The following is a 20344-nucleotide window of genomic DNA, read 5'->3' as shown; positions in this document are numbered from 1 at the left end:
TCTTGGAAAATGGGGCCATTTTTTATCTTTTTTGTACAAACTTTGGATTTTTTTTTCAACACTTAAATAAAAAGGAACCTATACATGTTTGATATCTACAAACTCGTAATGACCTGGAGAATAAGAATGGCAGGTCTATTTTAGCATTGGCAAAAAAAAAAAAAAAACAACTATTGTGGAATTGCACTTTTTTTGCAGTTTCATCGCACTTGGAATTTTTTTTCCGTTTTGCAGTACACGATATGGTAAAAGCAATGGTGTCGTTCAAAAGTACAACTCGTCCCGCAAAAAACAAGCTCTCACATGGTCATAATAACTGAAAAATAAAAAAAGTTATGGCTCTGGGAGGAAGAGGAGCAAAAAAACAAAAACGCAAAAATGGAAGAACCCAAGGTGGTAAAGGGGTTAAATACATTCTACAGCAGCGGAACGGAGTTGGATGATGGTTCGGGCTGTATGATCAGTTCTATCGTCAACTTATAAGGGTTTGTTTTCCAACTTTTTGCAACCAAAAGGCGTAAGGAATGGCCTGTTACAATAACACATTCATATCCTCCACTGGGATAAAGAATATAATGGCTAATGATGACACAGTTAATAAGCATCAACATCTGAGAGAGGGGTCTATGCCCTGGGGGCAAAGTGTCCGAGGCGTTTCAGGGGCTCGGCCTCCAGTACCAGCTGATCTAGTGGATAATGGCCGACCTTTGGATTCCACTACGTTGTAAATTAGTATAAAGTAGGAAAGGATTGATTATGGTTTGGACTCTACGAGCAGAACAATCTTCAGGTTGCGTGGTATAACTTAAGAACGTCTGCTCGACCCTAACTTTTTGGGGTAGATGATTTTGATGCAGTGTCCTTGAAGTCCTAGTGGCTTAATCTTAAGTACTTGCTAGTTTAGGTGATTATCACCATATCCGTGGTCCTTATCGCCATAACAATTATGACTCTTTGGGCTCCTAATGCAGTAAGTTAAGAATCCTCACTGATCTACTCCTTGGTGTCTTGTGATCCAGTGTCCCTGGTGTTCCAGTGGCTGGGTCTAAGGGATTATCAGGTACATGTGGTTTCATTCTCAGTACATAGCTCTTAGCTCTATTAAGATTAGGTTATATCTTAGGCTATTAACCCAAAAGATAATCATCCACAACCTGATGAAGTATCTACCTCCTGATGGCACATTGTCCCTGCTATCCCAGAGGCTTCATCCTCACTACATGTCCTTTAGCTCTATTAAGATTATGTTGCATCTTTGGCTAGTAACCTAATATATAATCATCCACAACCTGATGAAGTGTCTGTCTTCTGATGGCATATTGTCCCTGGTATCTCAGTGGCTTAATTTTCAGTACATGTCCCCTAGCTCCATTAATATTATGTTGCATTTTGGGCTAGTAACTCAATGGATAACCATCCACAACCTGATGAAGTATCTACCTCCTGATGGCACATTGTCCCTGGTATGCCAGATGCTTCATCCTCACTACATGTCCCTTAGCGCCATTAAGATTATGTTGCATCTTGGGTAGTTAACGTAATATATAATCATCCACAACCTAATGAAGTGTCTACCTTCTGATGCCACATTGTCCCTGGTATCCCAGTGGCTTCATCTACCATATATGTCCTTTAGCTCCATTAATATTATGTTGCATCTTGAGCTAGTAACCCAAAAGATAAGCATCCACAACCTGAGAAAATGTCTATCTCCTGATGTCATATTGTCCCTGGTATCCCAGTGGCTTAGACCCTAATACATGTCCTTCAGCTCTATTAACATTATGTTGTATCTTAGGCTAGTAACCCGATAGATAAGCATCCACAACCTGAGGAAGTGTCTTCTTTCTGATGGCACATTGTCCCTGGCATCCTGGTGGTTTCATCTTCAGTACATGTCCCTTAGCTCCATTAAGATTATGTTGCATCTTAGGCTAGTAACCCAACAGATGAGCATCCACAACCTGAGGGAGTGTCTACCTCCTGACGGCACATTGTCCCTGATGTCCCAGTGGTTTGGTCCCCTTTACCTGCTGGTTTCATGGATTATAGCTAGACCAGTGCCACCAACAAATGAACTCTAAATCCATATTATAAGATGGACTATGTTCCCTAACTCTGAACGACTGACTCATGGTAACGCAAACCATCTGAGGACCATATCCTTTGGTTTGCAGATCGGCGGCAGTGGTCTCAAACCAGTGCAGTTCTGGGACGGCTGAGGAGCCACATGAGCAAAGTGACCCACATTATGCCTACAATGTCCCATAAATGTCCAATATCTACTGTGAATGGTCTTTTCTCTTCGTTGCCAGCACCAGGATATGTTAGCCCTGTGACAGAGCTCAGAAGTTTGCTCAAGTATCAGTAGACGTAGTTCACCTGGTCACTGAAACTGAAGAAGGCTCGGCTATACTTAGCCTGTGCAGCCCGAGTCTCAAGTGAAGTTCATAACCCCTTGAAAGTGACTTCCATGTTTACAGGGAGGTCAGAAAAACTTTGAGAAAAAATAGGGAAAAAAATGCATATTAGTAGATAAAGCAGACAGAATCTCATTAGCAGCTGATCTCTGGCCCTTCTCATCTATTTATGGCCGCGTGATGGCGATTATAAAGTTCTGGATCCTCTAAACAATTGCACATTACAACCTTTGGCTTCTGCCTTCAATATTTCAAGCTTCGTCCAAAGTTGCAGCTGTGACACTGCGCAGAAGGACAGTTTGATTGCCGAGGGCGGCTTAAGTGGCATTTGCTTGAAAAGTCGACATCGTGCCAGTGTTCTGGAAGGAGCAAAATCCCAAACAGAGCATAAAGGACGTGCATTAATGTCGGTCAACAGGGTATAGATGGGACCCAGGTCCTGTGTCAGTCAAGAAGAACTTTTCTTCTACACTTTCTTAATTTGTTTTAGTTACAGCAAATACAGTTCCCTCCTTCAGTATCTATCCATCATCTACCTATCTCCAAACTTTCATGTCCCTACACAGTATGATGCCTTACACACAGTATGAAGCCCTCAAAGAAAACCTCAACCACAGTGCCCTCCTACACAGAGTAAATAGCCCCCACGGCGTCCCCAATTTGGTAAGATGCCCCCACAGTGCCCCTCTCCACAAAGTATAATGTCCCCATAATGATAGGATTCCCCCACAGTGCCCCCCATACATCATGATGCCACCACTGTTTCCTCTAAAACTCTGCAGAGTGGTACATCTGAAATTGGGCTCCTTACCCCATTATCAGGCTGTTTTAACACTTAAATTTTTAGATTACTCAGCTTAGAGGAAACACTAAATTCCACCCTACCTAAAATGAGCAAAAGATAAATACCTACCCAGCCCAGCTCCGAGTTGAGCAGACCTGCGCAGCACCATGCTGTGCGAGGCTCAATGCAGCAGGCGCCTTCTAGTGATGTCATTGCGCCTCCTGCTCCGAGCCTCAGATGGTGCAGTGGATGGTGGAGCAGGGAGCTAACCGCTCTCTGGTCCACCATTGTGTTCAATAGTATCTGCTTCTGGACATTTTCCATGCATCTAATGCATGATTAACTGATGGATGATGTCGTGACAGCTAAACAAGGTGAAAAGATCTCAACACCACTAAGGCCTTGGTATTGTGGGATTCTGGGTCTTCTTACCCAAGGGAGACACCAATATTATCAATGGAATACATTAAGTAGGGATCGGTTACAGATCTTGGACTGATCTCTTCTTACTTCCTACAGTAGTCACATGCTGTACAACTTTCGCGTGACCACTGCAGCCAATCACTGGCCTCAGTATTGGTGTGGCATATAAGACATGGGACTACTGAGGACAGTGATTGGCTGCAGCAGAGACAAGCGGGGGAAACACTTAAGTTGGAAAACCTCTCAGACATGATATGAAGGATGTTGTCATGTATGTTGAAAGGAGGATAACACCCATCATTGTATATTGGTAAGTGACAATCTTTAACCCCCCCCCGTCATTATTCTGAACTCATGACTAATGAGGATTAGCAGCAGTTGTTTCCTATGCCGATACGTCACTTCTGAACATCCATTGATTCTGGTAATTCCCCGTGTTGTGTAATTACAGCGGCGCGGGACACATGGGTGTACACATACAAATGGATGAAGAAGAAAGGAGTCGACGGCTCACACCCTGCACATCAAGCGTGGGAATTACCCAAATCACCTTCCGATCTGAACTTAAAGGAGCCTTTAATTATAGTGTGGAAAGGGAAAATACAACTGAACCGCATCATTTTTATTATGGACCTAAAAACTCAGGGTCAGATTGTGGCAGAGAGGGAACTCTGCCCGCATCCTCCACCATTTGGAGGGTTCCACCATCACATGTCCATGCATCACTTGCTGTAAGCCTCCTTCACGGTGGCTCTGTGTGAGCATTATCTCATTTCATTTGCACACTATATCAGTAATAGTTAAAGACTATACGGCACAATTATTTTTAATACTATATGACACTTATGCATCCACTATATGGCAGTAACATATGCAGAACACTATATCATATAGACATCATATAATAATGCCCACACCAATGGGTTGGCGTGAGCTTTACTTCATGGCATCAGCTGTGGCATTATTATAGTGGTTACTATAAACACTGTATGGCAGGTTTATAGTTATCACAATATGGCACTATTATGTACAGCACAGGTACCATATGACAGTATTGTGTAAACTACATCTGGACAACATCATGGGGGCCACCAATACCCCCTTAACTCCAGATAGCAAATACCACACAGTCAGGATGGGGACAAGCATACAGACACAGAATCCTAGATCTACAAATCGTATTTGTGGCAACATGGACAATAGGAAGGGATGGACTGGAGAAGACTCACTGACTGTGGCCATGTTCTGTGACCTGTGCATACGTCATTGGGCATGGAGGGAGAGAAGGTGAGCTGCGATATCACCTATTGTGAATGGTGGATCCTGTGTTATCTACTGTATATAGAGGTGTTATCAGTCATTGTACAGGAGGAGGAGGTGAGCTGTGACGTCACCTGCTGTGAATGGTGGATCCTGTGTTATCTACTGTATATAGATGTGTTATCAGTCATTGTACAGGAGGAGGAGGTGAGCTGTGACGTCACCTATTGTGAATGGTGGATACTGTGTTATCTATTGTATATGGAGGTGTTATCAGTCATTGTACAGGAGGAGGAGGTGGTGAGCTGTGACATCACCTATTGTGAATGGTGGATCCTGTGTTATCTACTGTATATAGAGGTGTTATTAGTTATTGTACAGGAGGAGGAGGAGGTGAGCTGTGACATCACCTATTGTGAATGGTGGATTCTGTGTTATCTACTGTATATAGATGTGTTATCAGTCATTGTACAGGAGGAGGAGGAGGTGAACTGTGATATCACATATTGTGAATGGTGGATACTGTGTTATCTATTGTATATGGAGGTGTTATCAGTCATTGTACAGGAGGAGGAGGTGGTGAGCTGTGACATCACCTATTGTGATTGCTGGATCCTGTGTTATCTATTGTATATGGAGGTGTTATCAGTCATTGTTCAGGATGAGGAGGTGAGCTGTGACATCACCTATTGTGATTGCTGGATCCTGTGTTATCTGCTGTATATTGAGGTGTTATCATTCATTGTACAGGAGGAGGAGGTGAGCTGTGATATCATCTATTGTGAATGGTGGATCCTGTGTTATCTACTGTATATAGAGGTGTTATCAGTCATTGTACAGGAGGAGGAGGTGAGCTGTGATATCATCTATTGTGAATGGTGGATCCTGTGTTATCTACTGTATATAGAGGTGTGATCAGTCATCAGTCATTATACAGGAGGAGGTGAGCAGTGACATCATAAATTATGAATGGGGGGTCCTGTGTTTTCTATATATAAGTATAAGCTTTTATTGTAATCATGTCTGTGATGATAAAGAAATGACTGGTGAAAAGTGATCATGAAGTTTCAGTTTATTTTGATGCTCAGTGCCCGGAGTAAAAACAGCAAGATTTTTGGATTTTATTAATAGAGACATGGAAAGTAAAAATGATTTAATTAGGTAATTCTTTGCAGGCACAGTCCCTTTAAGATGGCAGTAGTCATTACATAGGCCTATGAAAAAATGCACCAAATGTGTATGTTGTTTCTAAAGAGAGAGAAGGAATGAGCAGCGAGCACACACCTCCGGCACCGCTCATCCCTGGGGAGGTCATTAGATCAGCAGAATATATCGGACAGACCCTCTCCCTTCTCAGGCTGTGACGCCCGGTGTGGTGTGTCAGCGCCCGCACACCTCATCTCTCCAGTGCTATAGTCCCTTCCGCAGTCAATGCATATAATAAAGTAGCATCTATGAAAACTATGGCGTCCCATTATTCTTCTCGCTGACGACCTGACCTTGCCATATCCCGACACTTCCCTTAAAGGATCTGCTTATTTTCTGTAAACAGAGGGTTAAACATTGAGACAGAGAATCTTCTATTGGTAGAATAATGTTTATCGTCATAGCACTGATGTCAACGCAAGCTGCAAGATTAACCCCTAAAAATCACTGTCCTCTGGGAAGATCTCAGGTCACTAAATGGCCCATAATGCCTTGCCCAAGTCCGTCCAGATCAGATCTGATAGAAAACATATATATCAATATAATTTCACATTAACAGCAGGGTTTTGGAAACACAGGTCTTGGTCTAAAGCACAGGAGAGGCATCAGACCAGTCCCCCCGAGCAGCAGCATGCATGTCACAAGCAGTGTTTCTAAGGGGTAACAACTCTCTTTGTGAAGAGTGCCTAGCCGGTGTAAGGAGACTTATAGGCCATGCAATACTCGTCTGGGAAATTAGATGGGGACATGAACTCTAGCGCCACCTATTGGAAGTGGCAATTCTAAAAGTCAATATTAACCTTTTAACGAGCCTGGCCATATGACTTAGGATAAAAACCAAACCTGACACTATTAGCAGACACATGTTTTGGGTTGTTTGCCCCTACTCAGTGCAAACAAAGAGGTCTGATTTGGCTGGATGAGTGGTCTCTGACAGAAGTCTAAAAGGTAACGTCTCTCCTTTTGGAGCGTGCCAAGCCTTTGTAAGGGGACTTATAGGCCATGCAATGTGTAATGATACTCTCTGAAGAGACAATTTGCATTTTTAATTTCCCAGAGGAGCATTGCAATGTCTAGGAGTCTCCTTACACCGACATGGCACTCTTCACAAGGAGAGAAGTTACCCCTTGGAACACCATCAGAGACCTTTCATACAGCCAAATCAGACCTCTTGCTTTGCACTGACGAGGAGCCATCACCCTGAAACACGTGTCTGCAAATAAAGTGTCTGGTTTGACTTATCCTAAGCCATGTGACAAGGCTCATTAAAGAGTCGGTATTGAATTTTATAATTGCTAGTTTCAATAGGTGGCGCTAGAGTTCAAGTCCTCTGAAGAGACAATTAGCACAAGCAGTGTGCAAACACTAGACCACTGCGGGGAAGGGTAAAGGTGATCAGCTGGCAATTCCCATGAGATTGCTATAATGGCCGCTTTTGTCAAAAATGTTTTTTTTTGGGATTCATATTATATTTTTCCTAAGCCATATATGATATTGAGCAGAGTGATACAGTCCATAGTGCAGACATTTGGCTGAACTCCTTGCACTGAGCGTTGGCTACAGGTGACATTCAAGAGCCATCAACACATTGTGACAGCTCCTCTGCTCCATCTCTCTTCTTACAGAAGTCAACCTGTTCTACTGACTGTGCCAGAGGGATAGCCGCAGGGAAGTTAACTCATCATTACCCAAAAGTCTGCTGTCTGCAGCTAGGATAGATATAGATAGATGTAGACAAGTCAACAAAATTAACTCAGCTGACCCATATAGGAAAACACTAAGAATGTATTATGAAGATATTAAATCCAAAAGCATAGAATCCCTTTAGATCTTTAAAGGGTAATTCCCACCTTAAGACATATGGCAAGAGCATTCCATTACTTTATGATTGGACGCTCAACCTCTGATGCCATAGCTGAGAATAAAGAGGCAGAATCAGTGATTTAGGGCTGTGTCCCCTTCACGGTTTCTTCTCATGCTCAGATGCCCGATCCTCTGACTGTGCAAGAGAATGGCAGCGATGTCCCGCTTAACAATCTACATACATTTCGCTGGGTAGACATCTGCGAGGCTGTCCGTGGAGATGTAGATGGCAATGCAGCGCTAAGTTAGTGCTGCTGCCCCTTGATTTTTAGGACTGTTTGGGGTCCCAGAGGCTGTACCCTCGCTAAGCTGTAGAACACATTCTAAAATAACATCTCACTAATGAGTATAAATCCTTCTCAATTTCTTGTCATCCATTCCAAAGTCTAAGAAGAAGTTTCTGAGAAGGTTGGGAGACAGTCAGCATGGCCTCTCAAATAAGGTGTGACCCAACTCTCCTAAACTCTGTTCGTATTATACTGTATAGTGATGGAGTTTGCCTTGGGCAAAGATCCAACTTGGCAACTAAGTAGGGCAGCCTCCGGTTGTTGCCAGCAGATGTAAGTCCTTGGGAACCCCAGAGAGATACTGGAATGTGTGGACAGGACGCATGGGCGCTGTTAAATAGGGCACCAAAAAGGCAGGTTGGGCCATCACGGTACCCAGCATACAACCTTTGGGAGTCCTAACAGAGAGGTCAGGGTGAAGACCGGGAATTCTGGCAAATGGCGGCTGAGCAGAATTCGAAGCCTGAGGAAATGAGAGACGTCCATATGGGCATGAAAAAAGTCTCAAACGAGGCATCTATTCTAGGCTGACATACAGGTGACAGATATATACTGTATATATCCGAACTCAACTTATTAGGTGTGAACTGATGCAACTGCACCCCATGAAAATGACCCTTGGTCTACCTTCAGATACATCTACTGATGTCCCCACCCCACCAAGGGGTGAGACCTTTACTGTACTCTAGGAGTTGGGTCTTGTTTTAGAGACAGTGGATCCGCCTATGTGTGACCACCATGCTTGTGCCTCAACCGAGTAGTAACCATTAAGTGTAATGCCTCCTTATCAGAAAGTCTTTGTCTGAGACATTCCTGTCTGAAAAAAGCATTCCACATCTGATCTCACATCCAACACCTTCACCCATACAGGTGTCTAATTAGGAGGGAGCTATTGACGTGTGCGCCTGGGGGGCCGATGGGGAGGTGTCCACAAGCCAATCTACATAGTTAGAGCAGCAAAATTAAATTTTGCCCTGGGTAAAGGACAGCCTAGCTGCACCTCCAATGATTTGCTTTGAAAAAATCCTGATGCACTGGTTTACATCCCTTATACATGGCAGCCATGTTGTTACCCAGATTTCATAGGAGCAGATAAAATTAAAGGGAATCTGTTTTTCTATATAAACAGTCACCATCACATCATTATCCATTTTTTTCAACCCCTCTATAGCACCACTGCTGCCCACGAAAGCTTGAAATTGTGCGGTATGGTAATGGGCATCTCTGGATCATGGTCAGCGCCTCATCTGTCCCTGATTGATATGGATGGCGTTCCCTTCAGCCTCTGAAATGTCACCATTAATTAGAAGACCGGCGAACACGTGATTCACGCTGCCCTATTGAGGGCAGTCCAAAGTGATCCTCCGCCCATGTGCAGACGCGAGGTTTTATAAGGGACATCATCCACATCAGAGGCGGAGCGGCGATGATGGCAGGGACAGAGTGGGCAATGAGCATGGTCTGGAGATGTCAATCAGACCACTTGGCACAATTTTATCTATTTCTGAAAGGTATGGAGGCAGCATGCGTGCCATTGAAGGTTTGTAGGAAAGTAAGAAAAATTGTCACTAACGGGGTGCGCCAGATTATATATGGAAGACCTAATGTCAGGTCCCCTTTAAAGAGGACTTGTCCCCAGGTCAAAAGTGGCCAGATTTTGCTCTTATTTTTTTTTAATTCCCCTGAGTATTTAGGTTTTTTATTTTTTTTTCTAATCTGCCTCCTTTACAAGGGAGTGAGGATGAGATGGTAATTATGCAAAACAGCTTAAGACATGTCCCCGAGGAATCCTGTTTGTACCGCCCCCTTGGTATAGACTATTAAAAATTAGTACTTAATTAAAAGATTTATATCTCTTAAATTATGTGGTGAATTTAAAAAAAAATGGAATACTCAAGATATACGGTAGCTGTGAAAATAAATTAAAAGCAAAAAAATGGCCCCTTGTGACAGGTTCTCTTTCAGAGATGATACAATGTTTACCGATTTGGAAGAAATATTTAAAAAAAAACAGTAAATAAATAATATACATGTAAATATCTGTTATTACAGTGTGAATATTACCTTTGAGCACCAGAGGTTCCTTCCCCTCCCGCTTCAGCGACTCTAGAACCGTATGGAGCGGCTGGGATGGTATGACCCGGCTCGGCTCGTTGGTATTATCGTCGTAAACGATAATCTCTTTGGAAAATATCCTCTTGAATGAGTCTTTGCCTTCCCTGCATGAAATTAAATCCAACACGGTTATCTTCCCCTGCTGAAGCCTCCTCCTGCTGATCTTATCAGAGCAATTAATATGAACGGCCCCTTGGATATGGCTTTTGTTATACTCCATGAAGGGTCTGCAGTCAATGATGACAGGCCCTTGGTTGGGGAGATGGGTTTTGCTGCATTTTGCTATCTTCTTGGCCAGGTCATTGGGATAAATGATTTTGATGTTGGCAAACTGTTTGGTGGTGGTGGTGGACACAGGGCTGCCAACCCCGCCGGATGGACTTAGCGCGCCACTGTTCTCATTATTGTTGACCATTGGGTTGGGAGGGCAAGAAGAGGTGGAGGGTCCGGCGGCACTGCTGGTGATTGTGGTACTGCTGATAGTCTGGCTCTGAGTGTCTTTTTCGTATGCTGCCACGCTGCAACAGCTGGCACTGCTACATCCACAACCCAAAGAGCGTGCAGAGCCGTTGGAAGAGGGCATATACGTCAGATTAGCAGCGGTGAGCGACACTACACTTGTGCTGAGTAAAGACCTGCAGCTGCCACTCACTGAGGCGGTGTCACAGTAGGAAGAGTCTAGGCAGAGGTTAAGCTCTTGTGGTCTCACGGGTCTGGATAGTGCCACAATAACAGTGTCGTCCAGAGGAGATGGAGGCATCGGGAATCTCACAGCACCGACGGGTTCAAGTACGACTAGTGGTCTGCAAAGCAAAAGAGACACATCAGGCTAGAAGAGCAGAAACTGCAATACATTCATTCTTAAATGAATGTAGCAGAGCCGAGTCGATCATCAGTAAAAAAAAAAAAAACGTAAAAAATAAAACATATGGCGATACCAGTGTTTTTATTTTTTCTCAATCTCCTGTATTATTCTAACAAATCTCAGAACACTTGGTCAACCATTTCACCTCTGCTACATCCGCAAGAATCAATGTCAAATAACCAGAAAAGTTTCCTTTCAAGCCAGAGTCAAGTCACTGTTTACGCATGGTTAATTTCACTTGAGTCTTTCTGACAAGTCTGTACAGCAGATAACTAATGACCTGAGGATTTTTTTTTTTTTTATGGTAAGTATACAGAGCTGCTAAAAATATCGCCTGTGGACGTGCAGCCGAAATTAAACGACCCTTTATGAACCTTCATATGTCTGTACTGGGTAACATATCCACATCTGACCTGCTTTAAAAAAAAAAACACCCCCCCCCCAAAAAAATGAGGCAGCTGGATGGATCTATGTGTCTGCTACAACGCTGCAGTGTCCGTCTATCAGGCTGCAGCAGCCATCATTGTAATACTATAATAATACTACAGCACGGAAAACCTAATAATGGAGTACTCCGGATCTGAATGAATGAGTGAGTGAATGAATGAATGAATGAATGAATGAACTGCAGACAGGAGGGGGGATTTCTATCGTTTCTTAAAGTTACCGTCTACATTCACCTAGACATCATCCCTCAGACTCCCCTAGGATTATGAACCCTCTATACCCGACACACTTGTGTCACTACATATGATCCTGACATGCAGCAGTTAACTTCCCAGCCATTCCCTGTCAAAAGTAAGCATTAAAAACATCCGCATCCCTGCAGTAAGAACAGCACTGGTCCTGCTGATGATAATAATGCAGAGGTGATGATAGACCAATATACAGATATCATAAATCAGGTGAGAAGCTTCCAGATCTTATAAAGGCAATGGAATGGGGGAGAGACAAAAGGTGCTCACCTCAATGCCACTGCAGCAGTGTCACAGCAGACAGCAGCAGTCTGGAGCCATGCAGGGTGTAAGGTTTCATAGATCAGCTGCAGCCTTGAAATAACAGGCGACCACTTGTGCACCCAGGCTTATAAAGACTTGCAGGGCTTCTCCATGCAGGCACTTACTGCTGTGAGCCTGCCCTCCACCGCTGGCTCGGCTCCTGCTCCTATGGATTTAGCTCCCCTGCTCCCATTCACTCGCTTCCATTGATGTGATACAATGTTACTTTCTTTCTTAGCTCAGAGTAATGAAACATTCGAAATGGGCGTGGCCTGAAGGAACTGACACTGAGTGAGCTGAGAGGGGGTGGAACTATTTACTCCTACTGCGAGGTGATTGGCTGAGGAGTCAGGGGGCGCGGCGAGAGGCTGGCTCTCATTGGCTGATGTCATTATCCAGTGGTCCTGGCTGTCAGGCTGCTCTGTTATTCTGTTCTCTAGTCTGTTCAGAGTTGTGATCAGCTTTTCTGGGTGGGAGGCTGATGCTGACCTGCTCCCATCACATTGCTTTATGTTATGCCTTAAGTTATATTTTATTCAATTCCAGAACCAGAGAAATGACTCCGCTGTTTTCGACAGGTCTCCTTCATGCGTCAGGGATTTTTTTAATACTCAAAAGTAGTTCGAGTTTCATCGGAATTTGGTCAGAGCTTCAGTTTTTACCATAAGGTCTCATAAACACGTCCAATTTACTCATACGAGTGCTAACCGTGGTTTTCAGGGATAGCCTTCGTACCTGTGATAGTCTATGGGGCTATTCACACGTCCGTGATTTTTCGCAGACTAAGAGGTCCACAGAAAATCACAGAGACATGTCTAATTTTGTTCCGAGGATCAAAATCGGCAATACAAATCTATGAGTCCATGAAAAAAAATCGGACCGCCCTCTGATTCCATCTGAGTGCCGTCCAATTTTTATGGACTGCCATATAAAAGAAGGTGGAGAAACTTTCTTCCTTTTCTCCATGAATAAGAAAAGCTAATGACACTTGGACTACCCTCTTATCACACACTGATAAAACTCTGACCACGCTCTGATCATGGACCACGCTCGCACCACTCTCTGATCATGGACCACGCTCGCACCACTCTCTGATCATGGACCACGCTCGCACCACTCTCTGATCATGGACCACGCTCGCACCACTCTCTGATCATGGACCACGCTCGCACCATGCTCTGATCATGCTTGTACCACACTCGGACCACGCTCTGATCACACTCATCTATCCATTTTTCTCGTATGTGAGCAAATCAGATGTTTGGATGAGACTTAAGAGTTTTGTCAGAGTTTCAAAAAAATTTTTGGGGATGAAAAAAAAACTGTTGGAGTTTCTCCTATCAAACAGTCCATAAAAAACAGACAGAACACAACTGGCATCCGAGTGCTGTCCAATTTTTTCATGGACCCAGTTTGCCAGTTTGATCCGATACTCGGCTCAATATCCAACAAGTCTCCGGCCATTTGTGCGGACCTCTATGTCCGATTGAAAAAATTGGGCATGAAACTTCCCCTATAGACCATCATAGGGAGAAGAGCTATCTGTGTTTTTCACTGAAGAGTGACAGAGCCTAAGGCCGGGTTCACACAAGCGTATAAAAAAAATCATTAGGTTCATTCAGAAAACAATTTTTTTCTCACTTGTCAATCAGTTTTTTTATGGCAGCATCTATTATAATTTACAAAACAAAGACCACTTATAGTTTCCTATGTTACAGAATTGTAATAGATCATATAAAAATCAGATGTTAGACTGCGGCTCCTTATGGCTCCTGATTTTTTTGTGCACCCATAGACTTGAATGGGCGAGTCTCATCTGATTTACAGAAGAAACTAGTGCATGCTGCCATTTTTTTCACAAGTAGATTTGGTTCGTGAAAGAAAAAAAAAAAAACGCTTATCCACACTGCCCCCATTGAATAACACTGGTCTGAGTGTAATCAGTTTTTGCTTTATGGACAGCACTTGGACCCAAAATATGGTCTTGTGAACAAGTCTTTAGAGTTATTTCCAAAAAAGCAGGTTTTCCCTTATAGAGGATAGCTTTATGATCGGTGGGGGACCCATAGAGATCCCCAAATCAGGGCTCTGTAGCCCTATCCTGTATGTACCAGAGGTGAGCATGCTTTGTCTATAGGACTCCTGATTACCATGCTCAGTTATTTCCATCAGTCAGTGAATGGAGCGGAGGTCAGACATGCGCACCTTCGCTTCATATCAGATGGGGCTGCAGAGTCCCTTTCTCAGGGTTCCAGAGCCCCTGTCCTAGGGATTAGCAAGTTATCCCTTCTGGATAAGGGTTAACTTGTTTTATTGGGAATAACCCCTTAAAGAAGAAATAATCTTCTAATAAGTTCATCATGCTCCAGGCCCCAAAACGTAATAAACGTAGGGCCAGGAAAGGGTTAAAATAAATCATTATACTCACCCATCCTAGGTCCAGCCTTCACCTGTCCTGCCTGGTCCTCTGCTCACTTCGGATCCTCCAAGGTTGGCCAAACAGCACATAGGATGAGACACATATCAATGACTCGTTAACTCCTTAGTGGAAAGCTCAACAAGCCCATGGGAAGAAATAGTAGGGTGCGGATGTATGGAGTATGTTCAGAAGCTGAGCTCACTCTAGAGGACAGGTGCCAGCGGTGTTATGCAGCCAGCACCTGCCTCTAACTGCAGCGATTTGAGCTACCTCTGATCACTACTGTTTAACCCCTAACTGCTGCTGTCAATCTAGTGGCATTTAATTGGAACGTTGTCATGATGTGACCATTCCAGAGCCCATTGGCCACCATGACACGATCACAAGGAGCCAATGGGCTACCATTTCCATAGGAGGCTTACTGAAGGCCATCTTTGTATTTCCATGTTTCCATGAAGCCCAGCTATAGCCATTATAACATCTGCTATATTCGGCAATAGCGTAATATTGCAGCATAAAGAAGGGTTAAGTCCCCCGGGGGGGGGGGCTAAAAAAAATATAAAAGTAGCAAAAAAAATGTTTTTTAAATATTTAAAACTTATAAAAGTTTGATTCACCCCCTTTTCCCCAATTCAAAAATAAGCAAAAATAAACAAACATCTATGAAAATATAAAATTAATGAACCCCTATGGTAAATGACATAAGGAGAAACAATAATGAAAATACAATAATTGACCCTTTTACGTCGCCGCACTTCTCCCAAAAAATGCAACAAAAACTGATCAAAACAACTTATGTACACCAAAATGGTATAAATCAAAACTTCTTGTTGGATGACAACAAAAACCCTTCAGATAGTTCCATCGACAGTAAAATAAAAAAGTTATGGGTCTCAGAATTTCATCTATCACTAAAATAGAAAAAAAGGTTTACAAGTTTGGTATTGCCGTAATCGTACTGAAGTGAAGAAATGATGCGCAAAAGACGAAACCCAAAAAACCAATGGCAGAATTGTGTTTTTTTTTTCAACATTTAACTTAATTTAGAGTTTTTTTTTCCAGTTTTTCACTACAAAGGATGGTGGCAATAAAAACTAGAACTCGTCCTGCAATGAAGAAGCCCTCGTACGGCTATGTCGGCGGAAAATTATAAAACTCCTGGAGTAAAGAAATTAAAAACTAAAGTTCAAAATAAGAAATTGCAGAAGATGACACAAAAAAAACACTGAACAGGCCAATGATGTAAAATTACATACCGTACCCAAGGTGTTCTAATGCAGGCTGAGGTGAAAATCTTGGTATAAGCCACATACAGGGCGAATTGCTACCAATTGTCTGGAGCACTGGCGGACACAGACAGCAGATGCCCCTGTGCAAGAACCGTACGTGGGCCATTTGTTGTCCCATAGTTCATCATAATGCACAATTCCACCTGTTTTGGAGGTGAAAATGGGCCTTTGGTATGACAGTCCCTCTTGTGGAGGGATAGTGGGCATATACTGAGTGGTGGCAGATCCTATAAATATGTGTGGTGACAGATCCTACCTTAGATCTTCTAATCCAGCCTTCGTGGAGAGTCATGATTAGAAGATCTGAGGCAGGACTAGTCAGGGCGAAGAGCCGCCCCCGCAGAACTAGATCTTCATTAAAATATGTGATGCTGCAGGATAAAAGTTCATTCTTTAAACACTATAGCATTAGTAACCTTATCAGATGAAAGAAATCTGCATCCATACCGCTGAAGTAGTAGTAGATAGGAGCTGTCATTTGTCTTCAATATTTATTTTTTTGCCCGGTGTAAATGTCTTTGTTCTCCTAAATCCTGAGATGTTTTTCTTCTGTTCCAGCTCCTCTCTGTCCTTGAGATATGGCCCATTATTTTCTGTATATAAAACTAGACTTGTTAGCCAAGTAGGTGTAGTCTTCAAGTAGACGCCAGCAGTGAAGAGTTGAGGACCACGCTCAGTTGACTGATAAGACTTAATTTATGTACAGGGTAGCGGGCCATATCTCAGGATCGGAGAGGTGAAGGAACAAAAGATAAAAAAAGTTTTGGATTCAGAAAAGCTTCATCGGCACCAGGTAAGAAATTACACATTTGTGGCAAGTGATAGGTTCTCTTTAAGCCATAACTTGCATCTAGTGGAGTGCTGTCCATCACCCCAACAGAGCCGGCGATGAGCATCTGCTGTGTATGGACTTACATGTGGGATGTTCTGCTCGGACCCCGGGTGAAAGATAATCCTGCAGTCAGTGAGGCTGTCTGGACGTCTACACTTATCTTGTCTTATACCTCCTAATAATGTAATTGGCAGATTAAAGTTAAAACCATTAGATCCTTTAGATACACTATACTAGAGGTGTCCGGCAGCCGCTTACCGCCATCAATAAAAATATACAATGGGGTGTACAAATATGTTTCTATATAGTAGAAAAATGGACAAGATGCTCTGCAGGCAGGGGCTGCAATCACATCCAAGCACCAGAGTATAAGGGAACACAAAAAGACAGCCCATAAGATCTGCCATAAACTGGGAACACCTCAGAAGACCTGCCATATACCGGTAACACCCTACAAGACCTGTCATATACCACTGTCATATACCAGGGACACCCTACAAGACCTGTCATATACCAGGGACACCCTACAAGTCCTGCTGTATACTAGAGACACCCCACAATACCTGCCACATACAAGGAACACCCCACAATGCCTGCCGTATACTCGGGACAACCTACAAGACCTGTGGTATACCGGGAACACTTACAAGACCTGATTTATACTGTGAACACCCCACAAGACCTGCCGTATACCGTGGACACTTACAAGACCAGCTGAATACTGGAAACATCCCACAAGACTTGTCGAATACTGGCAACACCCCACAAGATCTGCCTGATACTGGCAACACCCCACAAGATCTGCCTGATACTGGGAACACCCCACAAGATCTGCCTGATACTGGGAACACCCCACAAGATCTGCCTGATACTGGAAACACCCCACAAGATCTGCCGGATACTGGGAACACCCCACAAGACCTGCTGTATACCAAGAACACCCCATAACTCCTGCCGTATACTGAGAACTCCTACAAGACCTGCCGGATACTGGGAACACCCCACAAGACCAGCTATATACCAAGAACACCCAATAAGACCTGCCGTATAATGAGGACGTCCTACAAGACCTGTCATATACTGGTGTAGCGCCCCGAGGGTTCGGCCGCTACAGGGGTATTGCACCTCTGCCAGAGGTGTGATATTCCACTCCCAGGTAAGGATGGAGTGTGGACCAGGGCTCGTTTAGCTGCATGCATCACACACACCCCATTTTCGGGGGACAGCTCAACAGTGCTCCCACAGAAGTGCAGGCACGACAGCATCTGTCCTTGGCTGGAGTGGGGAGGGGGGAGGAAAACCCAGTGATGTAGGAGCAGGAGGGGACGGTTTCTGGGCATAGGCAGGAGCCCATTGGTTGCAAGTCACCTGGGCTCACACACAGAGAGGGAGGTATATAAGGTGGGCACCATCTTAGAACAGTGTTGAGTAGAAGAAGTGAGTTCAGACAGTGAGGAGGAGGAGAGAAGGAGTTCAGCCAGGAGGGCTGACAGGGAGCTGTGGCTCAGTCTGGGCCCAGCTCCACGAGGCAGGCCTAGAGCGAAGGCCAGAGCCAGAAGAAAGGAACAGAAACAGAAAGGAACAGAGCACCAAGAGAGGCTCAGAGACACAAAGGCAGAAGGAACCCTAAGGACCCAGGAGATTGCGGGTGACGGGTTGGCAGAACAGGGTACCGGATCCCAAGTTGGTGGAGGTGACTAATCCTCAGCCAAGGACCGGCGGTCGTGATCATATCTTGGTGCGACCCCTCGCTACACCTACTAGAAAGGCACACCACATAGGATAAGGGAGGTGAGCACGAAGCCCTCCCAAGAGAAGGCCCGCCGTAGCTGGACAGACGTAGTGTCACTGGTGGGGCACGGCCAGAGAAAGGAATAGAAGGGAGTCCTGTGACACACTCTGGAGTTGCCTGGGGGTTGACCGAGCCCCGCATCTGGTGGACGTGTAGCACCCCAAGGGCTTGGCCGCTACAGGGGTATTGCACCTCAAACCAGAGGTGTGATATTCCACTCCCGGGTAAGGATGGAGTGTGGACCAGGGCTCGTTTAGCTGCATCCATCACACACACCCCATTTCCGAGGGACAGCTCAATGGTGCTCCCATTAGACAGTAATGCAGGCTCGACAGAATCTGTCCCTGGCTGGAGTGGGGAGGGGGGAGGAAAACCCAGTGATGTAGGAGCAGGAGGGGACGGTTTCTGGGTATAGATAGGAGCCCATTGGTTGCAAGTCACCTGGGCTCATTCACAGAGAGGGAGGTATATAAGGTGGGCACCATCTTAGCTCAGGGTATGTTCAGGGAGAGAAGGAGCTCAGCCAGAGAGGGCTGACAAGGAGCTGTGGCTCAGTCTGGGCCCAGCTCCACGAGGCAGGCCTGGAGTGAAGGCCAGAAACAGCAGAGAGGACAGAAACAGAGAGGAACAGCAAAGAAAGGAAGAAAGGAACAGAACACTAAGAGAGGCCCAGAGACACGAAGGCAGAAGGAACCCCAAAGGCCCAGAAGATTGCGGGTGACGCGTTGGCAGAACAGGGTACCGGATCCCAAGTTGGTGGAGGCGACTAATCCTCAGCCAAGGACCGGCGGTCGTGATCACATCTTGGTGCGACCCCTCACTACACCTACTAGAAAGGCACACCACATAGGGTCAGGGAAGTGGACATCCAGCCTCCCAAGAGAAGACCCGAGGCAGCTGGAAAAGAGTAGTGTCACTGGTGGGGCACGGCCAGAGGAAGGAATAGAAGGGAGTCCTGTGCCACACTCTGGAATTGCCTGGGGGTTGACTGAGCCCCCTGCCTGGTGGATGCAGCACGGCTTGGGCAGTCATTGCCGGCGGAATGACTAAGAATATAAAGAACTGTGAGTAAAGCATTTGAACTACAATCCCACGTCTCTGTGCTTCATCGCCGCACCAGCACTACTAGTGCTGGGACGCTCGCACCATCACTCCCACCATTTACTACACTGCCCTGGGGCTACACTCTTCCCCTGGGGAGTCACACTACCTCAGCTGCACACACCATCAGCCCCAGCGGTCTGCCTTGCAGCAGCGGTTTGCACTGACCGCAATCCACGGGTGGCGTAGTCGGACAACTAATCTAAAACTTATAAATAGACTGCCACTGGTTTGACCGCCCTGGGCCGCGGGACCAGGTCACCGCCACGGAGACTACACACCCCAGAGAACCGGTTCCGGGTAACCCACGCAAGTACGCACACGCGGCCCAGGGGGCGAGTCAGACGCAGCACGGCTCGGGCAGTCATTGTTGGCGGAGTGACTTGGAATATAAAGAACTGTAAGTAAAGAATTTGAACTGCAACCCCACGTCTCTGTGCTTCATCGCCGCACCAGCACTACTAGTGCTGGGACGCCCGTGCACCATCACTCCCATCATCCACTCTTACTGCCCTGGGGCTGCACTCTTCCCGTGGGGAGTCACACTACCTCAGCTGCATACACCATCAGCCCCAGCGGTCTACCTTGCAGCAGCGGTCCACACTGACCGCAATCCACGGGTGGCGTAGTCGGACAATTAACTTAAAACCTTACAAATAGACTGCCACTGGTTTGACCACCCTGAGCCAC

General features: G+C 45.1%; 1 protein-coding gene across 3 annotated transcripts in view; it reads right to left on the bottom strand.

Moving 5' to 3' along the window:
* Window positions 1–12479, bottom strand: part of DUSP10 (dual specificity phosphatase 10) — a 76751-nt gene extending 64272 nt beyond the window's left edge. For 2 of the 3 annotated variants that reach the window (XM_073671902.1, XM_073671904.1), the window contains exons 1-2: window positions 12189–12479; window positions 10308–11161 (exon numbers count right to left, since the gene is read on the bottom strand). In XM_073671902.1, coding sequence (XP_073528003.1) covers window positions 10308–11118 — 811 coding nt within the window. In that variant the 5' untranslated portion in view covers window positions 11119–11161; window positions 12189–12479. The remainder of the gene's footprint in view (window positions 1–10307; window positions 11162–12188) is intronic. The other variant, XM_073671903.1, reaches the window with a different exon arrangement.
* Window positions 12480–20344: the final 7865 nt, after the last annotated feature.

This window comes from Phyllobates terribilis, unplaced genomic scaffold (assembly GCF_046119375.1).
Source record: "Phyllobates terribilis strain yellow unplaced genomic scaffold, ASM4611937v1 Scaffold_3__8_contigs__length_932513732, whole genome shotgun sequence".
Classification (NCBI taxonomy): domain Eukaryota; kingdom Metazoa; phylum Chordata; class Amphibia; order Anura; family Dendrobatidae; genus Phyllobates; species Phyllobates terribilis.
This window is presented reverse-complemented; position numbering and strand designations above follow the sequence as displayed.